The sequence below is a fragment of the Triticum urartu genome, chromosome 7, assembly GCF_003073215.2.
Source record: "Triticum urartu cultivar G1812 chromosome 7, Tu2.1, whole genome shotgun sequence".
Classification (NCBI taxonomy): Eukaryota; Viridiplantae; Streptophyta; class Magnoliopsida; order Poales; family Poaceae; genus Triticum; species Triticum urartu.
In genome coordinates, this window is record NC_053028.1 from 652,286,507 (window position 1) to 652,314,161 (window position 27,655).

General features: G+C 44.1%; 1 protein-coding gene across 9 annotated transcripts; it reads left to right on the top strand.

The window, feature by feature from the left end:
- The first annotated feature begins 15,530 nt into the window (after positions 1–15,530).
- On the top strand, positions 15,531–26,323 carry LOC125518692. Of its 9 annotated transcripts, none has more exons than XM_048683513.1 (8): positions 15,531–16,304; positions 16,377–16,434; positions 16,565–16,790; positions 16,938–16,989; positions 17,119–17,290; positions 17,911–18,041; positions 22,711–25,457; positions 25,553–26,323. In XM_048683513.1, exons 7-8 carry the CDS (start codon positions 23,634–23,636, stop codon positions 26,153–26,155), a joined length of 2,427 nt encoding a protein of 808 aa, XP_048539470.1. In that variant the 5' UTR covers positions 15,531–16,304; positions 16,377–16,434; positions 16,565–16,790; positions 16,938–16,989; positions 17,119–17,290; positions 17,911–18,041; positions 22,711–23,633; the 3' UTR covers positions 26,156–26,323. The 9 variants fall into 9 exon arrangements, with proteins under 9 accessions (XP_048539470.1, XP_048539475.1, XP_048539469.1 ...); XM_048683518.1 differs by having other exon boundaries at positions 16,689–16,790; XM_048683512.1 differs by lacking the exon at positions 16,938–16,989 and having other exon boundaries at positions 16,565–16,937.
- Positions 26,324–27,655: the final 1,332 nt, after the last annotated feature.

A 27,655-nucleotide genomic window follows, 5' to 3' on the forward strand; every position in this document is an offset into this window, starting at 1 on the left:
TAGCTCATAAACTACCCATTTCACCTAGGTTAGCTCATAAACGTGGCATTTCACCTAAGTTAGCTAATATATGGAATATACTTCTTCTTCTAGTCTTCTTCTTCTATTCTTTTTCTTCTAGTCTAATTCTTCTTCTAGTCTTCTTTTTCTAACTTTCTTATTTGTCATTTTGCAGGTTTCATTCACTTCACGGAAGCCAGCTTCCTATGATGGATTGCTTGCTTTTTCCTGTTTTTTCCTGTGATGCACTTCTTGTATTCTGCTCGCTTGCTATGATGAAACTTTACATATTGTAATATGTATGGATCGATGGAACTATGTGCAACCTACTATGTATGGATGGATGGATATATATGTGCTGGATATTTATTATGTTGGATATATATGTGCTGGATATTTATGTGATGGATATATATGTGTTGTGAAATATTTGTTGTGATAATTGTTGGATATAAGAAAAACAGAACAAAAAAGAGGCAGTGCAGGATCTTTGCCGTCCGCGGCAGACGGCAAAGGGGGCACGTGGCGCCCACCTGTGCTTCCTGGGGATGGACCATTTAGCCAATTTGCCTACCGTGGTGGACGGCAAAGCCAAGCTGATGGCAAAGACTTTGCCTTTGCCGTCCGCCGGGCGGACGGCAAAAAATAGCGGGCGCTGACGTATAGCTGACGTCGTCTGGCGGACGGCAAAGAGGCGCTCAAATTTGCCGTCCGCTGGCGGACGGCAAAGGCCGCCGTTAGCCGCCTAACGGAGTGACGCTGGCGGACGTGCAACATTTTGCCGTCCCCCCTCTTTGTCGTCCGCCATAAAAAGCCGACGGCAAAGGACCTGTTTGCCGATCCTATCTTTGCCGTCACTGTTTGCCGTCCGCGGCGGACGGCAAAGTGCTTTGCCGTCAGCCATCCCTGCCTTTGCCGTCCGCCATGGCAGACGGCAAAGTACTGGATTCCTGTAGTGAAGGAACAATCTCCCCAAGCAGTTTTGTGAGAGGTGCTTTGGGCAAGGAGATCGAAAATGGCAGCAAGATGAGCTAGAACTCGTGCTTGAGCTGGATATTCGTGTTTGTGGGAGGAAGATGAAGTGTGTGGGTGCAGGAATAAGTGGAGGAGGGCCACCGTGGGCCCACGAGGTAGGGGGCGCGCCCTAGATGGGTGGGCGCGCCCTCCACCCTCGTGGGCAGGTGGTTGAATCCCTGGTGTGTTCTCAGTTCCATAAATCCTCAAATATTCTAGAAAAAATCATATTTAAATTTCAGGGCATTTGGAGAAATTTTATTTTCGAGGTATTGTTATATTGCACGGATAATCGGATAACGGAAAGAAAAATATTTATTTTCATTTTATTTAATATAAATAACAGAAAGTAAAAGTGGGGTGTAGAAGGTTGTGCCTTCTAGTTTCATCCATCTCATGATCATCAAAAGGAATCCACTAACAAGGTTGATCAAGTCTTGTTAACGAACTCATTCCGGATAACATGGAACCGGAGAAACTTCGAATAACACTATGTTACCTCAACGGGGATATGCACCCCAATAATAATAATATCATATTTCTTCTTGACAGTAGGAAGAGGAAATTCAAAACCTCCAAATATAATCGATGGAATCTTTCCAATAGAGTTGATACTATGAACTTGAGGTTGTTTCCTCGGAAAGTGTACTGTATGCTCATTACCATTAACATGAAAAGTGACATTGCCTTTAGTGCAATCAATAACAGCCCCTGCAGTATTCAAAAAGGGTCTTCCAAGAATAATAGACATACTATCGTCCTCTGGAATATCAAGAATAACAAAGTCCGTTAAAATAGTAATGTTTGCAACTACAACAGGCACATCCTCACAAATACCGACAGGTATAGCAGTTGATTTATCAGCCATTTGCAAAGATATTTCAGTAGGTGTCAACTTATTCAAATCCAGTCTACGATATAAAGAGAGAGGCATAACACTAACACCGGCTCCAAGATCACATAAAGCAGTTTTAACATAGTTTCTTTTAATGGAGCATGGTATAGTTGGTACACCGGGATCTCCAAGTTTCTTTGGTATTCCACCCTTAAAAGTATAATTAGCAAGCATGGTGGAAATTTCAGCTTCCGGTATCTTTCTTTTATTTGTGATAATATCTTTCATGTACTTAGCATAAGGATTGGTTTTAAGCATATCAGTTAATCGCATATGCAAAAAGATAGGTCTAATCATTTCAGCAAAGCACTCAAAATCCTCATCATCCTTTTTCTTGGATGGTTTGGGAGGAAAAGGCATGGGTTTCTGAACCCAAGGCTCTCTTTCTTTACCATGTTTCCTAGCAACAAAGTCTTTCTTATCGTAACGTTGATTCTTTGATTGTGGGTTATCAAGATCAACAGCAGGTTCAATTTCTATGTCATTATCATTACTAGGTTGAGCATCATCATGAACATTTTTATTAGCATTATCACTAGTTTCAGGTTCATTACCAGATTGAGTTTCAGCATCAGAAATAGAAATATCCTTTGGATTCTCAGGTGTTTCAACAATAGGATCACTAGAAGCATGCAAAGTCTTATCGTTTTTCTTTTTCTTCTTTTTAGAAGGACTAGGTGCATCTATATTATTTCTTTGAGAATCTTGCTCAATTTTCTTAGGATGGCCTTCAGGATACAAAGGTTCCTGAGTCATTTTACCACCTCTAGTCATAACTCTAACAGCATTATCATTATTCTTATTGTTCAATTCATTGAGAAAATCATTTTGAGCTTTAAGTACTTGTTCTACTTGAGTGGTAACCATAGAAGCATGTTTACTAATAAGTTTAAGTTCACCTTTAACATTGGCCATATAATCACCCAAGTGTTCAAGCATATTTGAATTATTTTTCAATTGTCTACCAAATAAGCATTAAAGTCTTGTTGCTTAGCCATAAATTTATCAAACTCATCTAAGCATGGGCTAGCAAATTTAGTAAATGGGATTACGGCTTTATCATATCTATAGAGAGAATTTACCTTTACTACCTGTGTCGGGTTATCAAGACCATGAGTTTCTTCAATAGGTAATGGATTAAGATTATATGTTTCTTCAATAGGCGGTAAATTAAGACCATGTATTTCTTCAATAGGAGGTAAATTCTTAACATCTTCAGCTTTAATACCTTTTTCTTTCATAGATTTCTTTGCATCTTGCATATCTTCAGGACTGAGAAATAGAATACCCCTCTTCTTCGGAGTTGGTTTAGGAATAGGCTCGGGAATTGGCTCCGGAGGTGTCCAATTATTTTCATTTACCAACATATTATTCAATAGAATTTCAGCTTCATCCGGTGTTCTTTCCCTGAAAACAGAACCAGCACAACTATCCAGGTAATCTCTGGAGGCATCGGTTAGTCCATTATAAAAGATATCAAGTATTTCATTTTTCTTAAGAGGATGATCAGGAAAAGCATTAAGTAATTGGAGAAGCCTCCCCCAAGCTTGTGGGAGACTCTCTTCTTCAATTTGCACAAAATTATATATATCCCTTAAAGCAGCTTGTTTCTTATGAGCAAGGAAATATTTAGCAGAGAAGTAATAAATCATATCCTGGGGACTACGCACACAACCAGGATCAAGAGAATTAAACCATATCTTAGCATCACCCTTTAATGAGAACGGAAATATTTTAAGGATGTAAAAGTAACGAGTTCTCTCATCTTTAGTGAACAAGGTGGCTATATCATTCAATTTAGTAAGATGTGCCACAACGGCTTCAGATTCATAACCATGAAAAGGATTAGATTCAACCAAAGTAATTATATTAGGATCGACAGAGAATTCGTAATCCTTATCAGTAACAAAGATAGGTGAAGTAGCAAAAGCAGGGTCAGGTTTCATTCTAGCATTTGAAGATTGCTTACTCCATTTAGCTAATAATCTTTTGAGTTCATTTCTATTTTGGCAAGCTAAAATAGCTAAAGAAGCTTCTTGATCAAAGACATAACCCTTAGGAATAACAAGTGATTCTTCATCATCACTTTCATCAGTATCATCAGATTCAATATTTTCAATCTCTCTAGCCCTAGCAAATTGTTCATCAAGAAAATCACTAAGTGGCATAGTAGTATAAGGCATAGAGGTAGTTTCATCATAAGTATCATGCATAGCAGAAGTGGCATCATCAATAACATGCGACATATCAGAACGAATAACAGAAGCAGGTGTAGGTGTCGCAAACTTACTCATAACAGAAGGTGAATCAAGTGCAGAGCTAGATGGCAGTTCCTTACCTCCGCACGTAGTTGAGGGATAGATCTTGGTTTTTGGATCTCTCAAGTTCTTCATAATGATAATCAGATATATATCCCAAGTGACTCAAAGAATAGAGCTATGCTCCCCGGTAATGGCGCCAGAAAATAGTCTTGATAACCCACAAGTATAGGGGATCGCAACAGTTTTCGAGGGTAGAGTATTCAACCCAAATTTATTGATTCGGTACAAGGGCAGCCAAAGAATATTCTCAAGTATTAGCAGCTGAGTTGTCAATTCAACCACACCTGGAAACTTAATATCTGCAGCAAAGTGTTTAGTAGCAAAGTAATATGATAGTAGTGATAACGGTAGCAAAAGGTAACAGTAGTAAAAGTAATGTTTTTGGTATTTTGTAGTGATGATAGCAATAGCAATGAAAAAGTAAATAAGCGGAAAACAATATATGGAAAGCTCGTAGGCAATGGATCGGTGATAGAGAATTATGCCGGATGCGGTTCATCATGTAACAGTCATAACCTAGGGTGACACAGAACTAGCTCCAGTTCATTGATATAATGTAGGCATGTATTCCGAATATAGTCATACGTGCTTATGGAAAAGAAATTGCATGACATCTCTTGTCCTACCCTCCTGTGGCAGCGGGGTCCTTACGGAAACTAAGGGATATTAAGGCCTCCTTTTAATAGAGAACCGGAACAAAGCATTAACACATAGAGAATACATGAACTCCTCAAACTACGGTCATCACCGGTAAGTATCTCGATTATTGTCACTTCGGGGTTAACGGATCATAACACATAATAGGTGACTATAGACTTGCAAGATAGGATCAAGAACACTCATATATTGATGAAAACATAATAGGTTCAGATCTGAAATCATGTCACTCGGGCCCGAGTGACAAGCATTAAGCATAGCAAAGTCATAGCAACATCAATATCAGAACATAGTGGACACTAGGGATCAAACCCTAACAAAACTAACTCGATTACATGATAGATCCCATCCAACCCATCACCGTCCAGCAAGCCTACGATGGAATTACTCACGCACGGCGGTGAGCACTATGAAATTGGTGATGGAGGATGGTTGATGATGACGATGGCGCCGGATTCCCCTCTTCGGAGCCCCGAACGGACTCCATATCAACCCTCCCGAGAGGTTTAAGGGCTTGGCGGCGGCTCTGTATCGTAAAACGCGATGATTTCTTCTCTCTGGTTTTTTTCTCCCCGGAACTCAATATATGGAGGTGGAGTTGGAGTCGAATAGGCAACAGGGGACCCGCGAGGTAGGGGGCGCGCCCCCACCCTCGTGGAGAGACGGTGGGCCCCCTGGCCTTCATCTTTGGCAGGTATTTTTCTTATTTTTTGAAAAGTGGCTCCGTGAAGTTTCAGGTCATTCCGAGAACGTTTGCTCCTGCACATTAATAACACCATGATAATTCTGCTGAAAACAGCGTCAGTCCAGGTTAGTTCCATTCAAATCATGCAAGTTAGAGTCCAAAACAAGGGCAAAAGTGTTTGGAAAAGTAGATACGTTGGAGACGTATCACCGGCCTCTCCGCAACCGGAGTAGATCTGATGGCGGCACTGCGAGCTCCCTCCCCTTTCTGCACCATGCCGCCGCCCCGGGCCACTGCAGCGCCGGTCACTCCGGCTCTGTGACCGGAGCCGGCAGTCCTTCCCATCGGATCAAACCTGGCGGGGATCCAATACCCGATGGCACCGTCCTTTGCAGGCCCCTCTTATGGGGGTATTTTTACCCCCATAAGAGGGTTTTCTCTTCTGCGTCCGGTGCAAGGGGAGGGAAGCTCCAGGACGCCGGCATCATCATTGAGCAGGCGCAGGACGAGGTGCACGACCACGACCCTCGGAATGGTCGGGTCCTCTTCATCGGCGGCGGCAGCATCTCTATTCCCGCCGGGGTTTTCACCATGGCCGGCGTATGCTATACCGCAACCCCCACTGTAAGCTCTCATATCTCCCTCTGCTTCGTAGTTCTAAGTGTGTTAGATTAGATTGTGGCCCGCACATTGGACCCGATTCGATCTGATTCGACTGGATTCGACCGAATTCGATCAGAATCCACTGTTTTGGGGATGAACCAGAGTGCATGCTTACTTTGTTCGTCCCACATGGCTAGGTTGTTATTATTGCAGTGTTAGTTTGCATCATTTTAGTTCCACATTGTTACTCCGTACTGCCAAATTGTTTGTGTATAGTGGCACATTGTTATTTTCTACTGCCACATTGTTAGTTCTTAGTGTTATTACTAGTGTATATGCTAGTTCTTGATGTTGTTGTTAGTTCTTACTGTTGTTAGTAGTGTATATGCTACTCTTCTTGTTGTTGTTGTTATATTGCTCTTGTTGCTAGGTTACGTCGGTGCATGTGGCATGCAATTAGGACATACCTGAATGCCAAAAATAGTACGTGCAAGTAGGACATGTGAGTGGTGGCTTCATCTAATCAGTGTTAGCACTGATAACTGTAAGCACTAATCAGAGTAGCACTGATCATGTGTTAGTACTTAGTAGTGATCATTGTAAGTTGTGTTCAGTGAGCATAGATGATGTTAGCTTTGATCATGTGTCATAAGTGTTGCTAACTGATGTCCATCTTGTTGTCAAGATAATGAAGACAGAGTGGGACACAACCGGCGGTGGTGCGCAGGTCGTCGTTGGCGCAGAGGGGGTGGAGGACCTCATTCCCACCAACCGGTGGTTGAAGAGAGTGGTGCTCCCTGGCAGGGTGGAGTTCATGAGGATGCCGTTGGGCGCTGGCAAGAGGTCGAGGAACGACCACAAGGAGGGTGCACGGGAACCTATCAGGTTCTACGAGCAGATCGTTGACTAGGAGGACATCGACATGCTCATCATCCCGCATAAATTCAGGCCGGTGATGAAGCAATGGCTGGTCAGCGGCCCTCCTCGCATCGTCAGCCTCTCCGCCAAGAAGTGGTGCGAGTTTTGGGTCCAGGTGCAGATGTTCAAGGGGCACATGGTGCTGGGGTGCGGCTGGGAGTACTTCTGCGACCGGCATAAGATCTTCCCCGATAACCTTGTAGTCTTCAAGATCTCTGGCTTGGGGCTGAAGGTGCAGATCTTCAACACCAACTGCTCCAACATCTGCAATGGTCCGGTGCTCGAAGCACAGCTGCATCGACAACATCACTCAGGCCCTCTAGTTCGTCCGTCTAGAGTGATCTCTCATGCTTGTAGTCTGAACTGAAGTAGTATAGGTTTGAAGTGAAACCCCGTCTCTTTTGCTGTGAACTTGTGTATATTTTTCCCAGGGAGCAACACCCTGGGGTCCACCAGGAGCATGGGTTGCCCTGCTGTTTTAAACGTATGCCTAGTAGTTTATGATATGCATGTTCTTTGCTTGTTCTTGTTGTTTTTTTGCTGTTGTTGATCATAGTGTTTTGTGCGTGTGTTGTGTGCTGTCAAATGGGTGGTAAGTCCACCACATTTAAAAGGGGTGAGCAGATCAAGTACTTGCAAACAACCAAACAGTTGTGCTTTGCATCTGCTCACACCTAAAGCACAAACACATTCAACCAAACAAGTTGCAGCCATCTGGGCCTTGATGCAATGCAGGCAATCAATCAACATGCAGATGTTGTTTTTTTGCCTGCATATCCTCAGCCAGGCCCAGTTGGGACAAGTATGCGAAGTGGCAAAAAATCATGCAGATAACCAAACGCGCCCATATCTTCTAAATAGTCCAGGTTTCCTAGTAGTTTAACCGTGGCATCCAAAAAAATCTACGTTAACATGAAGAGAGAGTGTTATAATCTACTCCACCTGTTTCTAAATATAAGTATTTTTTGATAAGGGACTACATGCGGTGCCAAATGAGTGAATTTATATTCTAAAATATGTCTACATACATTAATATGGATAGATGAATCAAGATCTTTGATCGGGCAATGACAAGCTTATGAATTGTTTCTTCTTCAAGGTGTTGCTTTTGGAGAATCTCTTTCGTAATTCGGGTTTTGTCTTCGGTGGTGCTTAGAGTGTTGTTGATGCTAGTGATTGATAACCGTGGCGGCGTCATTTTTCTTTTGTTCTTTTCATTTTCTGTTTTGGCCGTGTGTATCCTTGATGCCTCTGGACATCTTGTTGGTATAGAGGCCAGATATAATTGGTCTTTTCGTGAAATTAATATATTCCCTTTGTCGAAAATGTACTAGAATATTTTCATCCCGGTGCAATGCAAGGGCATTGTCCTAGTGTAAATAGAAATGGAGAGGGACTATCGAAACCGTAACATATTCTTACTATCCAACCTAGATATTTCTAGAAATATTTTCCTACACTTGAAATTGTAGGGATGGTCTATTTTTATGCAGGAATAGAAAGAAAAAAAACTATATGTCCGAGTCAATGATCTAGACTTTTGTTTTTTACCTAATGAATATTACTCTCTCCGTTTCTAAATATAAGTCTTTTTAGACATTTGAAATGGAATGCAACATAAGGATATATGTAGACATATTTTAGAGTGTAGATTCACTCATTTTGCTCCGTATGTAGTCACTTGGTGGAATCTCTAGAAAGACTTAAATTTAGGAATGGAGGGAGTATTATGTAGTCATGCATTTTTACTCAAAACAACATTGATTTACAAATATGTATTTGCTAATTCTTAGTCGACTAAATACCGTCTGTCTCTGTAACTTAATGTAAGCTGTTTTTGACACTGTCATGGACTCTAAAAACGCACTCTAAAAAGTTAAATAGGAAATATTAGTAAAATCTCGAAAGGAGAATCATTGATCCCAAGTTATGATCCAGGCATGATTTATTTATTTTCCAAGCTTTGAAAGCAAACACCACAAAAGGATTGCATCAAGGCCAAGACTTTCTAGTATATGAACAAATTTGTTAAATCAACCAAGACTTTCTTTTCCAATGTAACTGCCATTGATTCTCACTCTACTAAGCGCTAGTCACTCCCTCTTAGAATAAGAATTTGGCAGTAATTCTATAAATACGTGCAGTAACCTAAACCTACCGAGTGGAACGGGAGTATCTAGCAGTAGCAGGCAGGGAGGAATGGCACAAATCTGAACTTCCCATCCAGAGACTGTTACTTCGAGCACATCCATGATCCATAACCTGACCAGCTGCACCTGCACGCGACCGATCTCACCGCAACTCTAATAACGAACTCGCACCAGCCGATGAGATGGAACTGCATGGCGCCGCTCAGACCTTTCCCTGATGCTGATGCAGATGCAGCTGCTGGGCTGCCCCGATGGCGGCGACTGGCCGTGCTATGCCCGAACCTGACGAGACACGCATGAGGGCGACCGGCCGCAGTAGCTAGCTAGGACTATAGCCGTTCGACCTGGCGATCGGCCATGTAAAGTAAGCCGTCGTCATGAACCGTGGTACTGCCATGTTTTGGATCATGGGGTTAGAGCTAGTTTGGATTAGTTGAAGGCTCAAATAACCCAAAAGTATCCAAACAGGGAGGGTTAGAGTGGGTTAGTTCCATCTAACCCAACTATCCCGGTGAAGAGGTGCTTATTTGGGTTAGAGTGGGTTAGAAAATAACTCTAACTCTAACTGTGTTAGAGTATCCAAACAGAACCACGGTCAGGAGGAGTTGTGGAAATGGACAAAATTGACTCTTTTTCAAAAGTTCAACACAAAATGATCTAATTCTGAAAATATTTCACAAAGTGGCCCTTTTGCATGACGCCCGGGCCTAGGGCGTCATGCTAGATAGCACGACGCCCCGGGTTAGGGCGTCATGCTATTTGGCATGACACCCTATTCCGGGGCGCCATGCTACATGTCATAACCATGACGCCTTAGGTCGGGGCGTCATGCTCTTTAGCACGACGCCTTGGCCCCGGGCGTCATGCAAAAGAGGGCCATTTTGTGAAATATTTTTAGATTTAGGCCATTTTGTATTTAACTATCGAAAAATGGCCAGTTTTGTTCATTTTCACGAAGGAGTTGAGTTGTGGTAGCAAAATTTCGTGTTTCGACCATTTTTTGAAAGTTAATCAAGATCTGATTTCAGTTTGTAAAAATTTCGGGATCTGATTCTTTTGCTACCGTCAGGATCCATGGCGGTAGGGTGTAACAGGGACCTTGGCGGTAGGAAACACCGTCACCGCCAAACAGGCCGACGGTAACCTGTACATCCCTACCGCCAAGGTGCCCGCGATAGGTACAAGCATGCACTATGTTCCATACTTAGGAAATTTTCCGGTAGAGTGTGCAACCCTACCACCAAGGACCTTGGCGGTAGGTTGTTATACCCTACCGCCAGAACCCTGGCGGTAACAGAAGGGTTAGATCCCGAAAAAATTTGCAAGACAGGATCAGATCTCGATCAAGTTTCTAAAAAGAGTCAAAACACGAAATTTAGCCTGTTGTGGTTGTACGCTAGCAGGTGTACACGGGTGACGAGATAGCGCACCTGATCATATAGGGTTGCCGAGCTCACCATTTCTCGTGAGCCACGATTTGGGTATAGGGTTCCCGAGCTAAGTTGAGAAAGCAAAAAAGTACAACACGAGAAATAATGACCATAATAATGTGTCGCTTCAATGTAATATTAACACAAATTCATTTGCATTTGTTTAAAAAAAATTCCTACAATTGCCACTAAGATGAAAAATATTAATAATTTCATCCAAAGATTTATTTAAGACAATTTCATCGAAAGATAACCTACCTGCTAGTAATTTCCTAAGAGTGTATATCATCCATAATTTCAAAGGAAGTCATACTCCATTGGACTAGGATTGGTGACTCACGCATTAGCCTCATTCACAATATTATTAGGTTGAGAACTCGAATCAACATGCTTAAAAATCAAATTAATATCTAGGATTTTTGGCTGCACTTTTCTCTTCATGATCACATCACAAATCAAAGAATCAAAAGAAATTGAAAATGAATTAGAATCATTGACCTTACCATCAAAATAAGTAAAATTGGATGTACGATTTCAACAGGTACAAGATGTGAGTTGAGAGAGGTAGTAATCAACCGTGTTAGGGTGTGGCTAGGTCTCAATCAATTAATATTTAACCAAGTCTTAATGAAGTGATATAATATATAAGAAGAAGAAAAATGCACGAATCTTCATGCAAGATCAAACGAACATAGCATCGACTGAGACATAACAAAGTCTCAGTTGACTGAGACTTAACAAAACTAATAGTTGCTAACCTTATTGCTGAACCGCTAGAGAATTGAAAGAGTGTAGTCAAGATTGTAGTCTCCAGGATTTCCCAGTCGCAGAGCTGGTGTCGCCTGATTTAACCGGACATGGCGAGTAGGCAGTGGCGGCCGCCAGCTCTAATTGCCTCAAGATTTTTTACCGGATATAATCGTCTGAGGCATATACACTGATTAATATAATAACTTTATCTTAAATTTTACATGTAGTAATTTAGAAATAACAATAAAAACATGTCTACAATCAATTATCTTTTAGCTTTATCTATAATAATTAATTATTCTTATAAACATGATGAGACATGTTGTAATAAGAGATAATCTTTTTAATAAGATAAGACAAGCCTTTTAAAAAAAAATCTCCCCTCCATCTCAGCATCTATCTAAAGTGACCCTTCTAAGATAGCACCATTATACATGCCCTTACGTCATACGTTAATCACGTCGAGGTTGACCTTTTTAGGGTAAAATAAAGCAATGAGTGTACTTAGGAACGAAGGAGGCCATGACCATGGATGAGCCTTCTTATGGGCATTTTTTCAGATTTTATACTCTCGGCTTTCACCATCGTCTAGGTTAAGGGAGGGGGTGGCAACTACGTGTATTCCCTTGATGCAACGCTAATTACTCATAGCCGTTCCCGCCAAAAGAAATTACTCATAGCCGTTAAAGGTATTGTCGATCGATAGGGGTCAGGCCCCTGCTCGCCCCCTTCCTCCGCCACTAGCCGCCGACCCATATATTCATGAGCGGGATAGCGTATCCGGCTTTTTTAACCAGAATAGGTTCACCAAATTTGCAGCGGCCCTTAAACATTATACAAGCGGCCCGCGAACCACCCCCTCCAGCCGCTATATGTACGGGGAGGGGTGATTTATGGTTCCCGTCTCGCATCTAGATCCGGCGCGTTCCTTCCCCTCCGCCACTTTCCTCTTCTTTTCTAACATGGTTCTTCCGTAGCTCCGCGAGTAATGTTGGGAGAAGGCCGAGGAGGACGCACTGGACATGGGGGCTGGCACGACGCGGAGGCCGGTAGCTCCAGCAGCCACGCCGTCGAGCTGTGGCGCCGTGAGCAAGCTCGCAACCGCGCTGCCCTCTCCCATAGTGGCGGGAGTCGCGTGTGGCGCCGCTTCGATGAGCTGTATGATGTGCTCTGGCCATCGACGAAGGCTCTTCGCGAGACAGAGGTGGTGCAATTTGCAGCAAAGGAGGCGTTGGATGCCGGCAAAGAGGGCATGCTTCAAGGCGGTGCACACGGAGCACGAGCTCGCCTACACCACTACAAATCTGCCTGCAAGTACCACGTCGGCGTGAAGCCGTGAGCCGCCGCAGCCCTCCGTCATTTAGGATTTAGTTTGTTTAAATGTGTGTGTGATGAACTCCCCGCCTATCTAAATGTTGCGGGAACATGCTTTATCTTAAGTCCATGAATTTGGAAGTCCATTTCCAGTATCTGTTCTGCGCTAGGCAAAAAGCATGCAAAAATCAATTTAGGACGAATCGTAAATCAATTTTACGGCCAGAGATTATAGCGGCTGCGCTAGAGATGCTCTAATAAGGGATTCTGTTACGGCATGGGGATAACTGGACAGGGCCCTCCATTATGCTCTTTGTCATGCCGGCTTGTCCGTCCCATGAAATCTCAGCCATGCACAACAGATCCTACTCCTGTTTCTGTACGCAGGAGCATATAACAGTACGGCAACGTCTTGTAGCTGTAGGATATATGGTAACAGATGCAACAAAATCTCAAGACCATGCATGCATGCAAAAATCTGCCAGCATGCATGTATGGCGTGCTCCTTTCAGTTGCAAAGTTTTTCCATTTTCGTGACCATTTTATATATGAAGAACGAAAATCCTACATCTACGAAGAGTTAAGTACAGCTTTATGTAAACTTCCTAACAACTAAACCTCTTCTCCCTGATTTTCAGGGGGTGGGCCCGTCCTCCCCCTTACCTCCAATCAGATTCATCCACTTGGTTGGTTACGTTAATTACGTAGAAGCTTTTACGTAGCTCTAGCATTGCTCTATGAAGAAACAGCCAGTCAATGAAAAGCTAGACGGATCGACGAGACTCCACCATGGCGCGCTCCCAGGAACCATCTCCTTGCTTCGTTTCAACGCCCGGTCACATGCCTGGCTGTAAGTTCGATCCCATGTGCCCCGATCAGCCGGCGCGGCAGCAGCTGCATGCATGCAGGCATGCCGATCGATCCACCGGCCGAGGAAGAAAAGACGTGTACTAGTAGTGCCGGCCACCCTAGGGAAAGCAAACAGTGTCCATGGCATGGCCTCTGCCCCTTGTAGCTTGTAGCTAGCTAACCACTGTGTCGGGCACGCCAAGCTTTGTCACGGCCCCACAGGTTGGTTATTGACGTGCATGGTGGGCTCCTGCCGCGTGCCGTGCATGCGCTACTCTACCCTCTACTCTACTTGAACTGGTCTATGCCTTTTCCAGCGTAGTAGAAACGTGGGGTTTCTCAGAGGTGAACTGTACGTGGTGGTCAGCCGCGGATGGATCGACGGCCGGAGCATGCATGCATGTGTGCGAGAAACGGCGCAGCGGCGGTCGTCTTGTTGTAACGTGCATCTGGTCTGGTGCCCTATGATTTGTCACGTCGGAGGTAGTAGTAAGGTTTTTTTTCTACCAGTGTAGTAGGTTTTCATCGCATGCAGAGGCAGGACAGGAGGGATCCCGCCTGGATCCGGTCAATCTTTTCACCCCACGTGATCGCCCACGCCGTCTCATTTTGGGTGAAAAAGGCTAGACCCACCGAGCAGAAAGCTGTCACGTCGTGGTAAATAAAGTAGCCAGTACTAGTCTCTATTTCTAATGTCTCAGTTGGTAGTTCGCGTTTCAGATTTTATTTTCGTCCCATCATTTTCGTCCCATCATTTTCGTCTGGTTTTTTCGCTGGTTTTTTTCGTCCCTTTCTCGCACCCCGAACTGCCCGACCCGCTAAAAAAAGAGCAATTTGATAAAATGACACACTTTTTCTTGTACTTTGATCCAATGGCACGACTTTCTTTTTATTAGATTAAATAGCACACTTTTCATTCATAGCTGGATAAAATGGTACAAACTGAGTTTTTCCTCCTTTTCTAAGTCTGAGCCTACACGTCATAATACTTTGGACGAATTTGCCCTTCTGTCTGGTCAACCGGTTCCATTGAAACAGAGGAAAGGAGACTATGCCAAAAAAGATCAGAGGAGACGAATGACCCAGAGAAACGATCAAAACAAAGACGAACGATCCCGAGGAGACTCACAGGTTCCCTCCCATCCCGTCTCTCCCTTCATCTCTCTCTATTATATATCTCTCTCTCCTTCTAATTCGATTCAATAAGCATGTAAATTAAAGCTAAATTTCTTCAGGACCGGGCATCAATACAAGCTGAATTTCTTCACAAGAAAAAGCATCTGTAGCTTTTAGACAGCTGAACGGGCAATCAAAATTAAAAGCTAAATTCAGGCCAGCGGCATGAGTTTCATCAGGTAGACTGCTAAAGCTAGCACTACAGCGGCGAGCAGCTACAACCAACTACAACTGCAAGCAGCTACGAACACGTGCTACAGTCAGGACTCGAACATGTCCAGCGAGGGACCTGGACTACGACGCGCTGCAGGGAACTTGAAGTGGCGGCACCCTTCTTCTCCTGCATGGGTGAGGGAGGGGCCGGAGCGTGGTGGACGGCGGCGCCCTTCTTCTCCGACACGCCAAGGGAGCAGTCAGAGTGCGGCGGACAGCAGAGCGTCCTCCACAGGAACGGGCGCGGCGCGGTGAGGTGGTGGCGCCAGGGAGTAGCGGCGAGGATTCATAGTTGTGGGGAAGAAGCACACCGAACCAGTAGCGGCGAGGATTTATAGCTGTGCTTGGCTCCGAACCAGTTGACCAAGAAGAAAGGGCAAAATAGTCCAAAATATTATGACTTGTGTGCCCAGACTTGAAAAGGGAAAAAAGACTCAGTTTATGTCATTTTATCCAGCTATGAATCAAAAGTGTGTTGTTTAATCCAATAAAAAAAATATGCCATTGGATCAAAGTACGAGGAAAAGTGTGCCATTTTATCAAATTGCTCTAAAAAAAAATCCCCTCGTCCGATCCCGTCGCCGCTGCTGCCTACCCCGCCTTCTACCGGTGCGCTACCACTCCCGCCTCCTTCTGGCGCGCCGTCATCCCCGCCTCCTACCGGCGCGCCGCCGGACCCTCCTTCTTCCCTGGAGCGCCGCCACCCCGCTGCCCTCGCCATCTTCCCGAGCGCGCCGCTGCCGCTGTCTTCCCCAGAGCGCCACCGCCCCGCCACCCCCGCCCACGGGACCAGTGGTCCCATCGTCGGTCTCCCCCCACCCAGATCTGCCGGAGGCGCACCGGATCCTGCCTCACGGCCGGTTCCCGCGACTCGGCCGCCGCCCCAACCGCTGGAGCAGCCGAACACCTCCACTAGGTGCCCCGGCGGTTTGGACCCCCACCTGGCCCCTCCCTCGAACCCCGCGAGCCTCCGCCCCGACCTACTTCCCGCGCGAGGTCACCTCCGCCTCCTCCTGGCGCACCGCCGCCCCCACCATCTCCACCTCCGCCTCCGCCGATGCCTCCTTCTCCACCTCCGTTCGCAAGCGATGGCGGCCGCGGTCTTCACCCCCAGCCACCATGGCTGCAGATCCACCCACGGCCGGTCGTCTAAGCTTCAAGCATGGATGGATGGATTCAGGAAGGTATCCTTCCTCCCTGGGTGGAGCGAGCTGCAGATCCCGTCCGGTCCTCCGGAACCGGCCATCTCCGCCTCCTCCTCGCCGCCGCCGCTGGGGATCACGTCTTCACCAAACGCGAGCTCCGCCCCATCCGACCGACCGCAAAGGGGTGAGTTTTCTTCATCCCGAACCCTCCTGATTTGCTTACTGCACTGTGAGAACTCAAGCTTTTCTTCTTCAGAGATAGGACATGGCGGAAACAAAACTGCACGGCGATGTGCATTTCTGCAACACATCAGGTCTACATTTTCCATTGCCCTGGACTTATGGCTATCTGATTGTAAAGAACAAGAGTAGAAAATATAGACATGCGTCTTCACGTGTGTGCATTAAATTTGTTTTGATTCTGTTAATATATTTTTGTTGCAGACGGAAGAAAAAGCAACATGAAGTTCCTGTCTCCATCAAACTGCTTTCACTTATATTCTGCCGAATTTCTTCCTTCTATGGGACTGTACATAGGGATTATCTACAAGGGTTATGTCCTTTCCAGGTAGATTATCTTATAGGACGGGCGAAATGCAACAGAAGAAGCTCCTCCGCTGCTACTCGCCAAACTCCAAGCAAAAAGGACCTTCCACTTTCCTTGCTAATGGTGAGCAACTCAAAGATGTCTAAAAGGTTACGCTTAATATTTACCCTCCGTATCTTATTTACTTGACCATTACATGTATAGATACTTTCAGAGAACATGTATATATAGCTGCAGATCCTGCATTTACTTGACCTCTTTCTCTGTCAGGTAAATTACCATGGTACTTATCTAATGCGATTTGTAAAGTTTTACCAATCTGGTGAGCATATGAGACTGCAATATTGTGTTCACTCTCAGGATTAAACTGCTTGCTGTGTAATTCGCCTCTTATTATTTCCATGAAATAACAGTAGTTTTCTTGTCTAACTTCATTTGATTTTGCATGCAGGAGGATATTCAATACCAAGATTTATGATTTGGCATAAGTGAGATGACATACAAGTGAGTTTAAGTCGTGAGAGTGAAATAGCAACAGTTTAATTATCATACCGCCGGCAACTGCACCTCAACTGCGGAAAAAGAAATCTTGAAGAACCAAGACCACCACCAGCTGGAAGAAGGTAAAAATCCTTTTTTTTTCTTCTCCCTCATTTGATTTCCATTTCCTCGCAGCTCTAGGTAATTTCGTGACCTACCTCTTGGTAAGTCACCTATCTGCAGAATGCATATTGTGTCAGATATACAGTGAAAAAACACCACAATGCAAGTGTCAGATCCTGTTCTTGGTGCAATTTTGCAACTATGTTCTGGACTGTAAGCAACTGCTTCATGTTAAACTAAAGCTCCAATCAGGCTTGTGGCTCTTTTGTTTACATTATGAGTAGTTGTTCTTATAAGATGTTCGTTATCTAGGTAAAACTTGGGAACATGTATGGATGGACAATACTATATGGATTTGGTCATTTTATTGACTAATTATACAGCGTATGAACTTATAGAGTTTAGAGTTGTTTATCCTGTTCTAATGCTGGAGTTAAAAGTTTCATGTAGCTAATGCCATCATCTTTATAATAGAGCGGCAACATACTCCGTAAGTTTTCACCCTACTCTAGGAAGCCATTTCATCAGTTTTTGGCTTCTGACACACTCGGAGCAACAAATTTTGTGCTGCTAATTGTACTGTCCTCTCTGTTCTCTCTCTTTGCACTTACTTGTGATTTTTGCTTATGTCCGCGTACAGATTTCATCCAGGAAATTTAGTCCTAGGGACTTTGATATACAATGATACACCAAAGCAAGCAAAGAAGCCAAAAGAAGTTAAATGTTTTTACCTGCTGGCATCCGATGAGCAGTTGCAGGTGTCAACCATAGGTAATTCTTGTAAGATACTTTCACATTTCTCTAATTTACTTAAGTAAATCTTCATCAGTTTGGCTTTAGGTGAAAATGCCTGCTTGAGAATTTAGGGAAAATTACATATTACCTTTAGAGCTTTCAGTTCATGAAGTAATTGACCTCGTTTTTGCTTGTTTATTCTGTAGTATTGTTATATGAAGTGAGAGTTGCATGTGCTTATCTGAAGCTTATACTAATAATTTGCCTCCCTAATTGTGGCTGATCTGGAGCTCATACCCATGTTGGGTGAGTATCTCCCTCTCTGTTTGTTGGGCTGTCGGCAGCTCCTTTTTGCTGCGTCTCTGTATACTATAACCACTATCCCTAAAATAAGTAAACTATAACCACACTCTTTGATCATATTATTTAGAAGAAAAAAGATTAGAGCTGCATTTATTCATATTAATGTAGACTGGGCCTGATCCAAGAAATAGAAGACTTATACATTGATTGCATCCACCGATAAAATCCCAAATGTGTGTGGGCAAGACTATCTTCGTGTTTTCATAATATAAAAAATAGTAGGTAAGTGTCAATCTGTTGCTGGTTCAGAATTTGATAAGGTTGAAAACTTTGTATGAAAATCTTTGTAATTCTTTTGAGTTGTGGAAGAGACAGCTGGGATGACTTTGATAATATGCATTGGATGGCGGAGGACGAAAAATAAATAAGGTGGGGCGGCTCTGAAGCATAAAAAAATTCCAATGGAAAACGAAAGTAGTTCATGCACACTAAAATGCACACAAATACGTTTTAAAATCATGCTATTGTCCGGTCATTTTCTCAAAATGACACTAAAATTTGAATAATAATTACTTCTCTCCTTTTGTCTTCCATTTTCCCGTCCAGTACATTTTGAGAAGACACACAGCAGCCGCTAAATTTTTTGAGAAGACGAACCATGGAGATTGGAGATGAAGAGCTGATCGCCGCCCCTGTGTACCTATTCTGATTGGAGTTCTTATTACAGTTACATGATCATGTGACAGCATGGCATCGGACAACACGGCCTTCACCTTAATGCACCCCAAAGGTGGTCATCGCCGAAGCACGCCAAGGGTGAGCCATAACCATACCGTTGACCCACCGGCGTGGTGAGGACAAATTGCATAGTATCATGTTTTTTCAGTTAAATCCTGAGAACAGAAAGACGTATCTAACACAGTATGTAAAATTTGTAAGCTCATATGAAAATAGCTGAGATCAAATTAGGTAAGCACGTTCTTGCAAGCGATGTATTTTCTCACTTACGAGAATTACCAGTTGCATATATAATATACTGTAGTAGCCTATATTCATGCACTCTCATTTTTGCTGAACAATTCATGATCAATACTGGATTTTTTTAAAGGAAGCCACTTCAACTTAGTTTGAGCTCTCATGTTGTCGAATGAATCAGCAAATATGTTATCTGTGGCTTTTATAAATTGACACAATGTTTCTGATTTCCAACATAACAAAATTATATGTTTCGTTCAGTCAGGTTTTTTACCCCATTATGTAATCGGCTCATGTGACAATAGTATCTTCATTGTTCTTCTCATGACCATTTCCAAACTCAGGCTGGCCGATTTACATGAAATTAATTCCCTCAGTTGTGGTGGCAAATATAATACACATAATCCATATTGTTATGCACTAGCGTGTGTGTGTGAAATAGATAGATTATGGTCACGTACCCAATAAAATGGATATGTGTGTGTGTTAGAGAGAGAGAGGGGAGAGGGGGAGAGAGTGAGGAAGAGGGAGGGAGAGAGTGTGTGTGTGAGGATTTGATTGTAGAAAAGGTCGTCAATGTCACTTGATATGTATGGGAATGTTAAATGTAATATTAACATAATTTATTTTAAACTCTTAAAGTTAATACGGTCCTGTTGCAACGCACGGGCGTTCTTCTAGTACGAGTAATTAACAAGAAGATATCCGTATCCTCCCATGTGCTGCGAGCTCACATGTTGTCAGATGGATATAGTGGAAAAAAATAAAATATCTGATCAACGACCAACCGTGGTCCCTGGGAATCTACTTCTAGTTACGGCACATTTATCCCGTTTGTGCTTACTACTGTCTTGCTAAGTCTCAGCTGATACTATATCCGTAGAATTTTTTATTCAGATCCGTGCAGAAAAATTTAAATTTTTTCTTAGTTGTGTGTGTGTTCTTTTTAGAAAACTTACGATCTATTTATCTTCAATCATGAAAGTACAACGAACACCAGAAATAATAAAATTTACATCCAGATCCGTAAACCACCTAGCGATGACTACAAGCATTGAAGCGAGCGCGCCGCCGTTATCGCCCGTCTCTCGCCGGAGTCGGGCACAACTTGTTGTAGTAGATAGTCGGAAAGTTGTCGTGCTAAGACACCATAGGACTAGCGCACCAAAACAGCAATTGTCGTCAACAAAGAATAACATGGATCGAAATGATCCAACCCGAAGGCACACGAACATAGATGAATAACAACCAGATCCGAGCAAATCCATCGTTGATGAATTCGCCGGAGACATACCTCCACACGCCTACCAACGATGCTAGACGCGCTACTGAAACGGGGGTGAGAGGGGGAGACCTTTATTCCATCTTCAGCGGCAGGGAGCTGCCGCCATCTCTTCTTCCTGAGCAGGACTCAAACCCTAACAAAACGCAAAGGAACGACTAACAACAAAGCCCTTTCGCCGGCTCTTGCTAGGATCCACTGCGCCCCCATGACCCTAGGGCCACTGGAGACGAGACGGACCTGCAACGGTGCTGGCGAGAGGCACGAACCCTTGCTTTGTTTTGGAGGAGGAGAAGGCGGCGGCCGGGGTTCTTTTTTTCCCACTTGACTAAGACTTGGTTAAATATCAGTTGCCTGAGACCTGATCACACCTCTTACTAAACTAGTCAGTACCAGTACTATGGCTCCTTTGATTCAATGAAATTTCATAAGATTTTTTGGAAGATTTGAACCCTTAGAAAAAAATTGTGATGCTTGTTTGATTCGTAGGATTGGCATCCTTAGGAATTCTTCCATAGGATCCATTTGTATTATATTTAGAGGAAATTTTACATTCACTCAAACCTCTTTATAGAATTCCTTTATTTTTTGCGCTATCAAACATTCTTTCAAACCATGTAGGATACTATGGGATATGCCATTCTATTTCTGCATTTTTTCTATTCCTTCATTTTGACAAGGAGCTGTTTGGATTGTGACTATCTTTGCCATATGTTGCCACATGATTTTAGCCACACTGGCCACACTTGCCTTAGTTGAGTTGTTTAAATTGTTAGCCACACTTTGACTTGACTAAAGGAATCTTGTCACACTTTTTGTGTCTATAACATATGGGGTTCATTGCTCATAAAAAAATATTGCCTTAGATATAGCTAGAACCAAACACCTATCTAACTTGATCAAATTTGCCTAAGGCAAAGTGTGGCAAGGTGTGGCTAGGAACCAAACAGCCCTAACCTTAGGCAAATGCAGCAACATTGTATGGCAAAATGTAGCATGGTTAGGCCTAGAACCGAGCAGCCCCTAACGCCATGGCCCAACAAGCAATGTGCACACATACTAATTTCAGAGAGAGATCGTGTACGTGTACGTGGGAGCATCTCACTAAAAAAGGAGGTAAAAGCACCAGGAGTCCTACAACTTGCTCTCAATGTGATAGTTTAGTCCTACAACTTGAAAAATGACCCTACCCGGTCCCTGAACTTGCTCAAGATGTGCAAAACTAGTCCTGGCGAATCAGAGAGCGCCATGTGGACTCGTGGGTGCGCACCCGGTCAGCCCGTGCTGTTTTGCAAATAACCCCCTGGAGTTGCTCTCAATCAACCCGCACTACCAGCACCAGAGCACCTGAATTTATTAACCGCATTTAATCTATCGAGGGGGGAACTCCTGTGGCTTATCGCAACTCATTCTTCTCCATCCTTGTCTCTGTCGGTGCTGGAGCGGCCGTTGCTGACGTCAACAACAATGGCTGCCTCGCCGGAGCAGTTCCGCGGAGATGTGCCGCCTCCGTCGGCTCATCTGGTCCGGCCGCCTGCAGTCATTCCTCCAGACTATGGTGAGCTCCTCCGAATTGCATCTTCTCTCTCTGTTCCGTTTCTTGATTGTGCCGGCCACAGTACGGCCTCGTACGGCGGATCCGTGCCCTTGGGGAAGCTGATTCAAGCTTGTTAGTTGCTTCGATCTAGCCAAGTGGCAATCCTATCAAGTGCGCTTGGGGTTATGAGCGATGCATTTAGTCTAGGGTTTACTCTTCGTCGTTATGGGTTTGGTGAAGAAGGTGTGGTTTTTGCATGAAGCTAGGGTTATGAGCTATGTTCTACTTCTTGTGTGAGATTGACATGTTGTGTTCTGTACTGTACATTGGGTTACCATGCTATGGTTTTGGTGAAGTAGATATAATAAATCTGAATGTGTAATTTATATGAATTTGTTTTGCATGCAGTACATGTTCAGTTAAGTATTACTGAATTTTTAACTGACTTTGTGCAGTTTATTTAAAGTTAACTGAATTTTGCACTGAATGTATCTACTTTTTATATGCAGTACATGTTCAGTTAAGTTAACTGTATTTTTAACTGAACTTGGGCAGTTCATGTTCAGTTAACTGAATTTTAACTGAATATCTCTCTTTTTGGTATGCAGTGTGTGACTCAGCAATGGGAAAGAGTGTTCACACTCCTTTCTTTACACTTGAGCTAGAACATGGTGGTCTTTTCTGTGGATCTATCACTGCCCCAGAGTATTATAACTCTTCTTTGGAGGTCCTTGACTATGTTGATGCTTGCACATTTTCATATGCAGTCTTAGAAGAACACCTAAAATGGTTGGGATATCCTGCCAATGAGCACATTATTTACTGGTGTTTACCTGAGAAAACACTTTTAGATGGCTTGGTGAGAATTAAGGGTGATGAGGATTTGCAGCATCTTATCACAGCTAGTGCTCAGCACAAAGTTCTTGCAATTATGGTTGACCATGTAGACTTCATCTGCAATTTCAGAGAAGATTTGATAATAAAGCTGCCATCTGTTGTAAACCATGTCAGAATGGGCAACTCAATTGTTGGTGCAAGCAGTGCATCATGTGGTCAGAGCATTATTTCAGTGAATGTTGAAGATCCAATTTCAGAGGTTGCAGTTGATGGGACAACAGAAGATGATGTTCTGACAGATTTGCTTAATTCTGTTGCTGACCCAAATTTGCTGACATACTGTGCAGAGCCTGACCTATTTATAAGTGCAGAGCAAGACCTCCTTAATTGTGCACAGCCAGACTAGGTTAATGCTGTAGAGACAAATGTGATTGTTGCTGCTGCAGATCCAAATTTGCAACCTGAAAATGATGTGCTGTCAGATTCAGATTTCAGTGACAGTGATTATGAAATAGATGATGGAGATGATGATCTTTATGAAGAAAACATTGACTTTGATGTTGATGAAGAGGCTGAGCAAGAGGAGGTAGAGGTTGAGCCTGACTATGTCCTTGAAGATGAAGATCTCAACCTCTCCACACAAGCACAAGATCAACTGAAGTACAAATTCAGAGCTTTCAATTCCAAGGTGGACATGAAATCCCCTGTTTTTAAACTAGGTATGGTATTTGCTGATGTGGTTGAGTTGAGGAAAGCTCTCAAGGCCTATTCAACAAAGAACAGAGTGCAGATCAAGAAGCTTAAGAATGACAAGATCAGATTGGAGGCAGTTTGTCAGGGTGGTGGTTGCCCATGGGTGCTTAGGGCTGGAAATGACAACAGGACTGGAGGTTTTGTCATCAAGGCATATAATGGATTGCATAAGTGCCAGAAGAAGTGGAAGTTAAAGGATATGACAGCAAAATTCCTATGCAACTTTTTCATTGATGAGTTCAGAGATGACCAGAAGATGTCCATTGGAACATTTTCAAGGAAAATAACAAAGGAATTCAATGTTACTTCTAATAGATGGAAGCTTGCTAGGGCTAGGAAGCAAGCACTTAAGGAGATACATGGTGATGAGGAAGAGCAGTTCAGCAGGCTATGGGATTATGGGCATGAGCTAAGGAGCAAAAACCCTGGGTCTACATTTCTGCTAACAACTACACTTGTCAAAGATACAAAATTTCCAATGGGCAGAAAATGTTTGAAAACATTATATTGGTCATATGATGCTTGTAAGAGAGGATGGCTAAAGGGCTGCAGGCCTATTCTCTTTATTGATGGTTGTCATATGAAAACAAGGTTTAAAGGAGTGCTCCTTAGTGCTGTTGGAATTGATCCTAATGACTGCATATTTCCCATTGCAATGGGCTGGGTGGAAGTAGAATGCAAAGGTTCATGGGAGTGGTTTTTGACCACTCTAAAAGATGATCTAAATATTACAAACACAGCTCCTTTCACAGTTATGAGTGACAAGCAGAAAGGGTTAATAATTGCTGTGCACAAGGTTTGGCCAGATGCAGAACACAGGTTTTGTGTGAGGCATATTTACCAAAATTTTAATGAGAAGCACAAAGGAGAGGTACTGAAGCAAGATCTGTGGGCTATTGCAAGATCACCAAACAAGGTAAAATGGAGAGAGAACTGTCAGAAAATGGATGATCACTGCCAAGCTGCCTTCCACTGGACTGAGAGGCTTGAGCCAAACACATGGTGCAAGGTATTCTTCAGGGATTTTCCCAAATGTGACATCCTGCTTAACAACAACTCTGAAGTGTTTAACAGCTACATTCTTGATGGCAGAGAGATGGCAGTGCTTAGTATGCTTGAATATATCTTCTACAAGATCATGCACAGGCTAGTGAGTAAACAAAGGGAAGCTATAGAAAAGTGGGTAGGCCAGAGAATATGCCCAAAGATTCAGAAGAAATTGGATAAGAATACAGAGTTTGCTGCAAACTGCCATGTATCTGAAGCTGGACAACAATTGTTCAAAGTACAGTCTGGTAACAATTGTTACACAGTGGATCTTACTTTGCACACATGTGATTGCAGAAGATGGCAGTTGTCAGGAGTACCATGTGGTTATTGTATAGCATGTTGCAGGGAGGAGAGGATTGACCCAGAGATAATGGTTCATGACTGCTACACAGTCCAGACATATCTCAAGGCATATGGGTACACTCTTGTTCCTCTTGCAGACCCAAAGCATTGGGAGAAACAGAATGGGTACAAGGTGCATCCACCAGTGTTTACTAAACAGTTGGGAAGACCCAAGAAGAATAGGAAGAAAGCACCAGAGGAGAAGATCAAGAATGGTGTTAGGGTTCTGAACAGAAAAGGTGTGACAATGCACTGCTCAATTTGTGGCAGAGCTGATCACAACAGGAAGGGGCACTACAAATGGCTGGAAAGTCTCATTCAAGATGGGATAGAGGTGGTTGATGAAAGCTATGATGACCCTACCTTTCTTCAGGTATAGCAAGCACTTAACTACATATGTCATTGTACTGCATTTGTACTGTACTTATGTCATTGTAGAACTTAATGTGCTTAAATGAATCTGTGCAGAACATTTTCCCAAACAATGTAGATCCTCTGTTGGATCCAATTGATTCACCAACAAGTATGGTTTTCACCATGGCTCAAAGGGAAATTTCTACAAGAGCTCCTCAAAGGGCATATGGCCCATTACCACAGCAGTCTGCCTTTGTTGCTGCTGGTGGTGCTGCAATACCTCAGCCAGTGATCACCACAGAGATGCTCATTGGTAGACAGACAAGGGTAAACACAATAGCTCAAAGAGAAGAAGGAAGAGCAAATAAAAGACAAAGAAATGCACCTCCAGGCAGAGGAAGAGGAGCAGATTCAGCTGCAGGCAGAGGCAGAGGTGCAGCTCCAGCTGCAGGCAGAGGAAGAAGTGTAACTCCAGCTGCAGGCAGAGGAAGAGGTGCAACTCCAGCTCCAGGCAGAGGAAGAGGTGCAGCTCCAAATGCAGGTAGAGGAAGAGGTGCTGCTCCAGATGCAGGCAGAGGAAGAGGTGCTGCTCCAGTTGCAGGAAGATCAAGTGTTCCAGGTGAGAGGGCATGGTGGCTGTTTTTTGGAGATCAGATTCAGAGGCAAATATCTCATCTCAATGCACCTGCTGAAGATCTGAATGCACCTGCTCCCTGATTAGCTGGCTGTTGCAATTGCCATTTTTTTGTAAAGGCCTAGACTGATGTAACTTTAAGACTGGCCTATTAAGTATGCCAAACAGTGGCATGAAGTGGCAAGATTTGCCTTCTTTTGGTGGCAAAACTAGTTAATGCCTGAATGTGCTCAGTGACCTAGTTAACTGAATTTGCCCTCATTGTGCTGTTCTAGTTAACTGAATTTTAATGCATGTTGTTCTAGTTATCTGAATTTTTTGCCTGCTCTTCTAGTTAACTGAATGTGCATAATGATGTTGTTCAATAAAATAAAATAAAAATATTCTTCTACTTATGTGAATGTGCACAATGAGCTAGCTAACTCAATGTGCACAATGATGTAGTTTCAAAAAAAATTGCCCGGGGCTCGAACCCAAGACCTGGGGTTTATAACGTTGCGTGCAATGCCAGTGGGATAGAGCTAGTGATTTGTTCTAATAGCACCTCTGGATATACATATTGTAACTTTTGTGGTCCTGCAGTTAAGCATGCGTTACGGCCTCTATCTGACGATCGAGCACACCGTAGCGTAGTCGTTTCGGTTTCCTCACTTTAAGACATGGTGACCTGCCGTTCTCCCTCTCCACTCACCGCTCGCACACCCCACTCCTCCACCACTCCGCCAACCACCAAAAAAACCACGCCACTCACCGTCTCGACGACCATGCCACCGCCGCCGCCATGGACCAGAGTCTCGGATGGCAGAAAGCCGTCGAAGAGTTGGCCGGCGACAACCCCGAGCTTCGCGCGCAATACAGAGAGATCGCGCGGTGGTTCCCAAGTGTTCAGATGATGAAGATCCACGCACGCGGTCTCGTCAAGGTGATGACGGATGCTGAGAAGCGTCGTGCCTTCCCCGACGGCATCAACGTTCCTCCGGCGACCATCCTCCTCTGGGCAATGCGCGAGGTTCAGCGCTCCCCTGACCCCAGGCAGCGGGCCCGCTGGTGGATGTACCGCTCATCCACCACGGCACCGGCCCAGCCGGATGCAGAGCGCGTTGCGTCCAGGACCGAGCACGTCCACGACTTCGTGCTTGCCCTGCCGGCGCCCGTCAACGCCACCTACTGGGACCGTCAAGGTCCGTCTGTCCTCTTCGGGCCTGACGACGACTCCGACGATGAGTCATCTGACGAGGAGGTGCTGGAGGTCGTCCTGTTGTCAGACGATGAGCCGAAGGTGCAGATCGTTGCGCCGGTCGGAGCCGCCATGGATGGTGGCCGCAACGTTCCCATTGAGGTGGACGACCTGCCAGATCTTCCTAAATCCGCTATCATCAAGCAGGAGGTTGAGGAGGAGGAGGTGGCGCCGGCTGTTCAGGAGGTTAGCAAGAAGAAGAAAGCAGCAGTGAAGAGGGCAGCTGTTCTAGAGGTGCGCCGCTCCGAGCGCCTGAAGCTGCTCAAGGACTGAAGTATGCTGCGTTTGCAAGAGGTGCTGCTTAGGTATGCTGTTATACCACAGCATATAAGTTAGAGATATGATG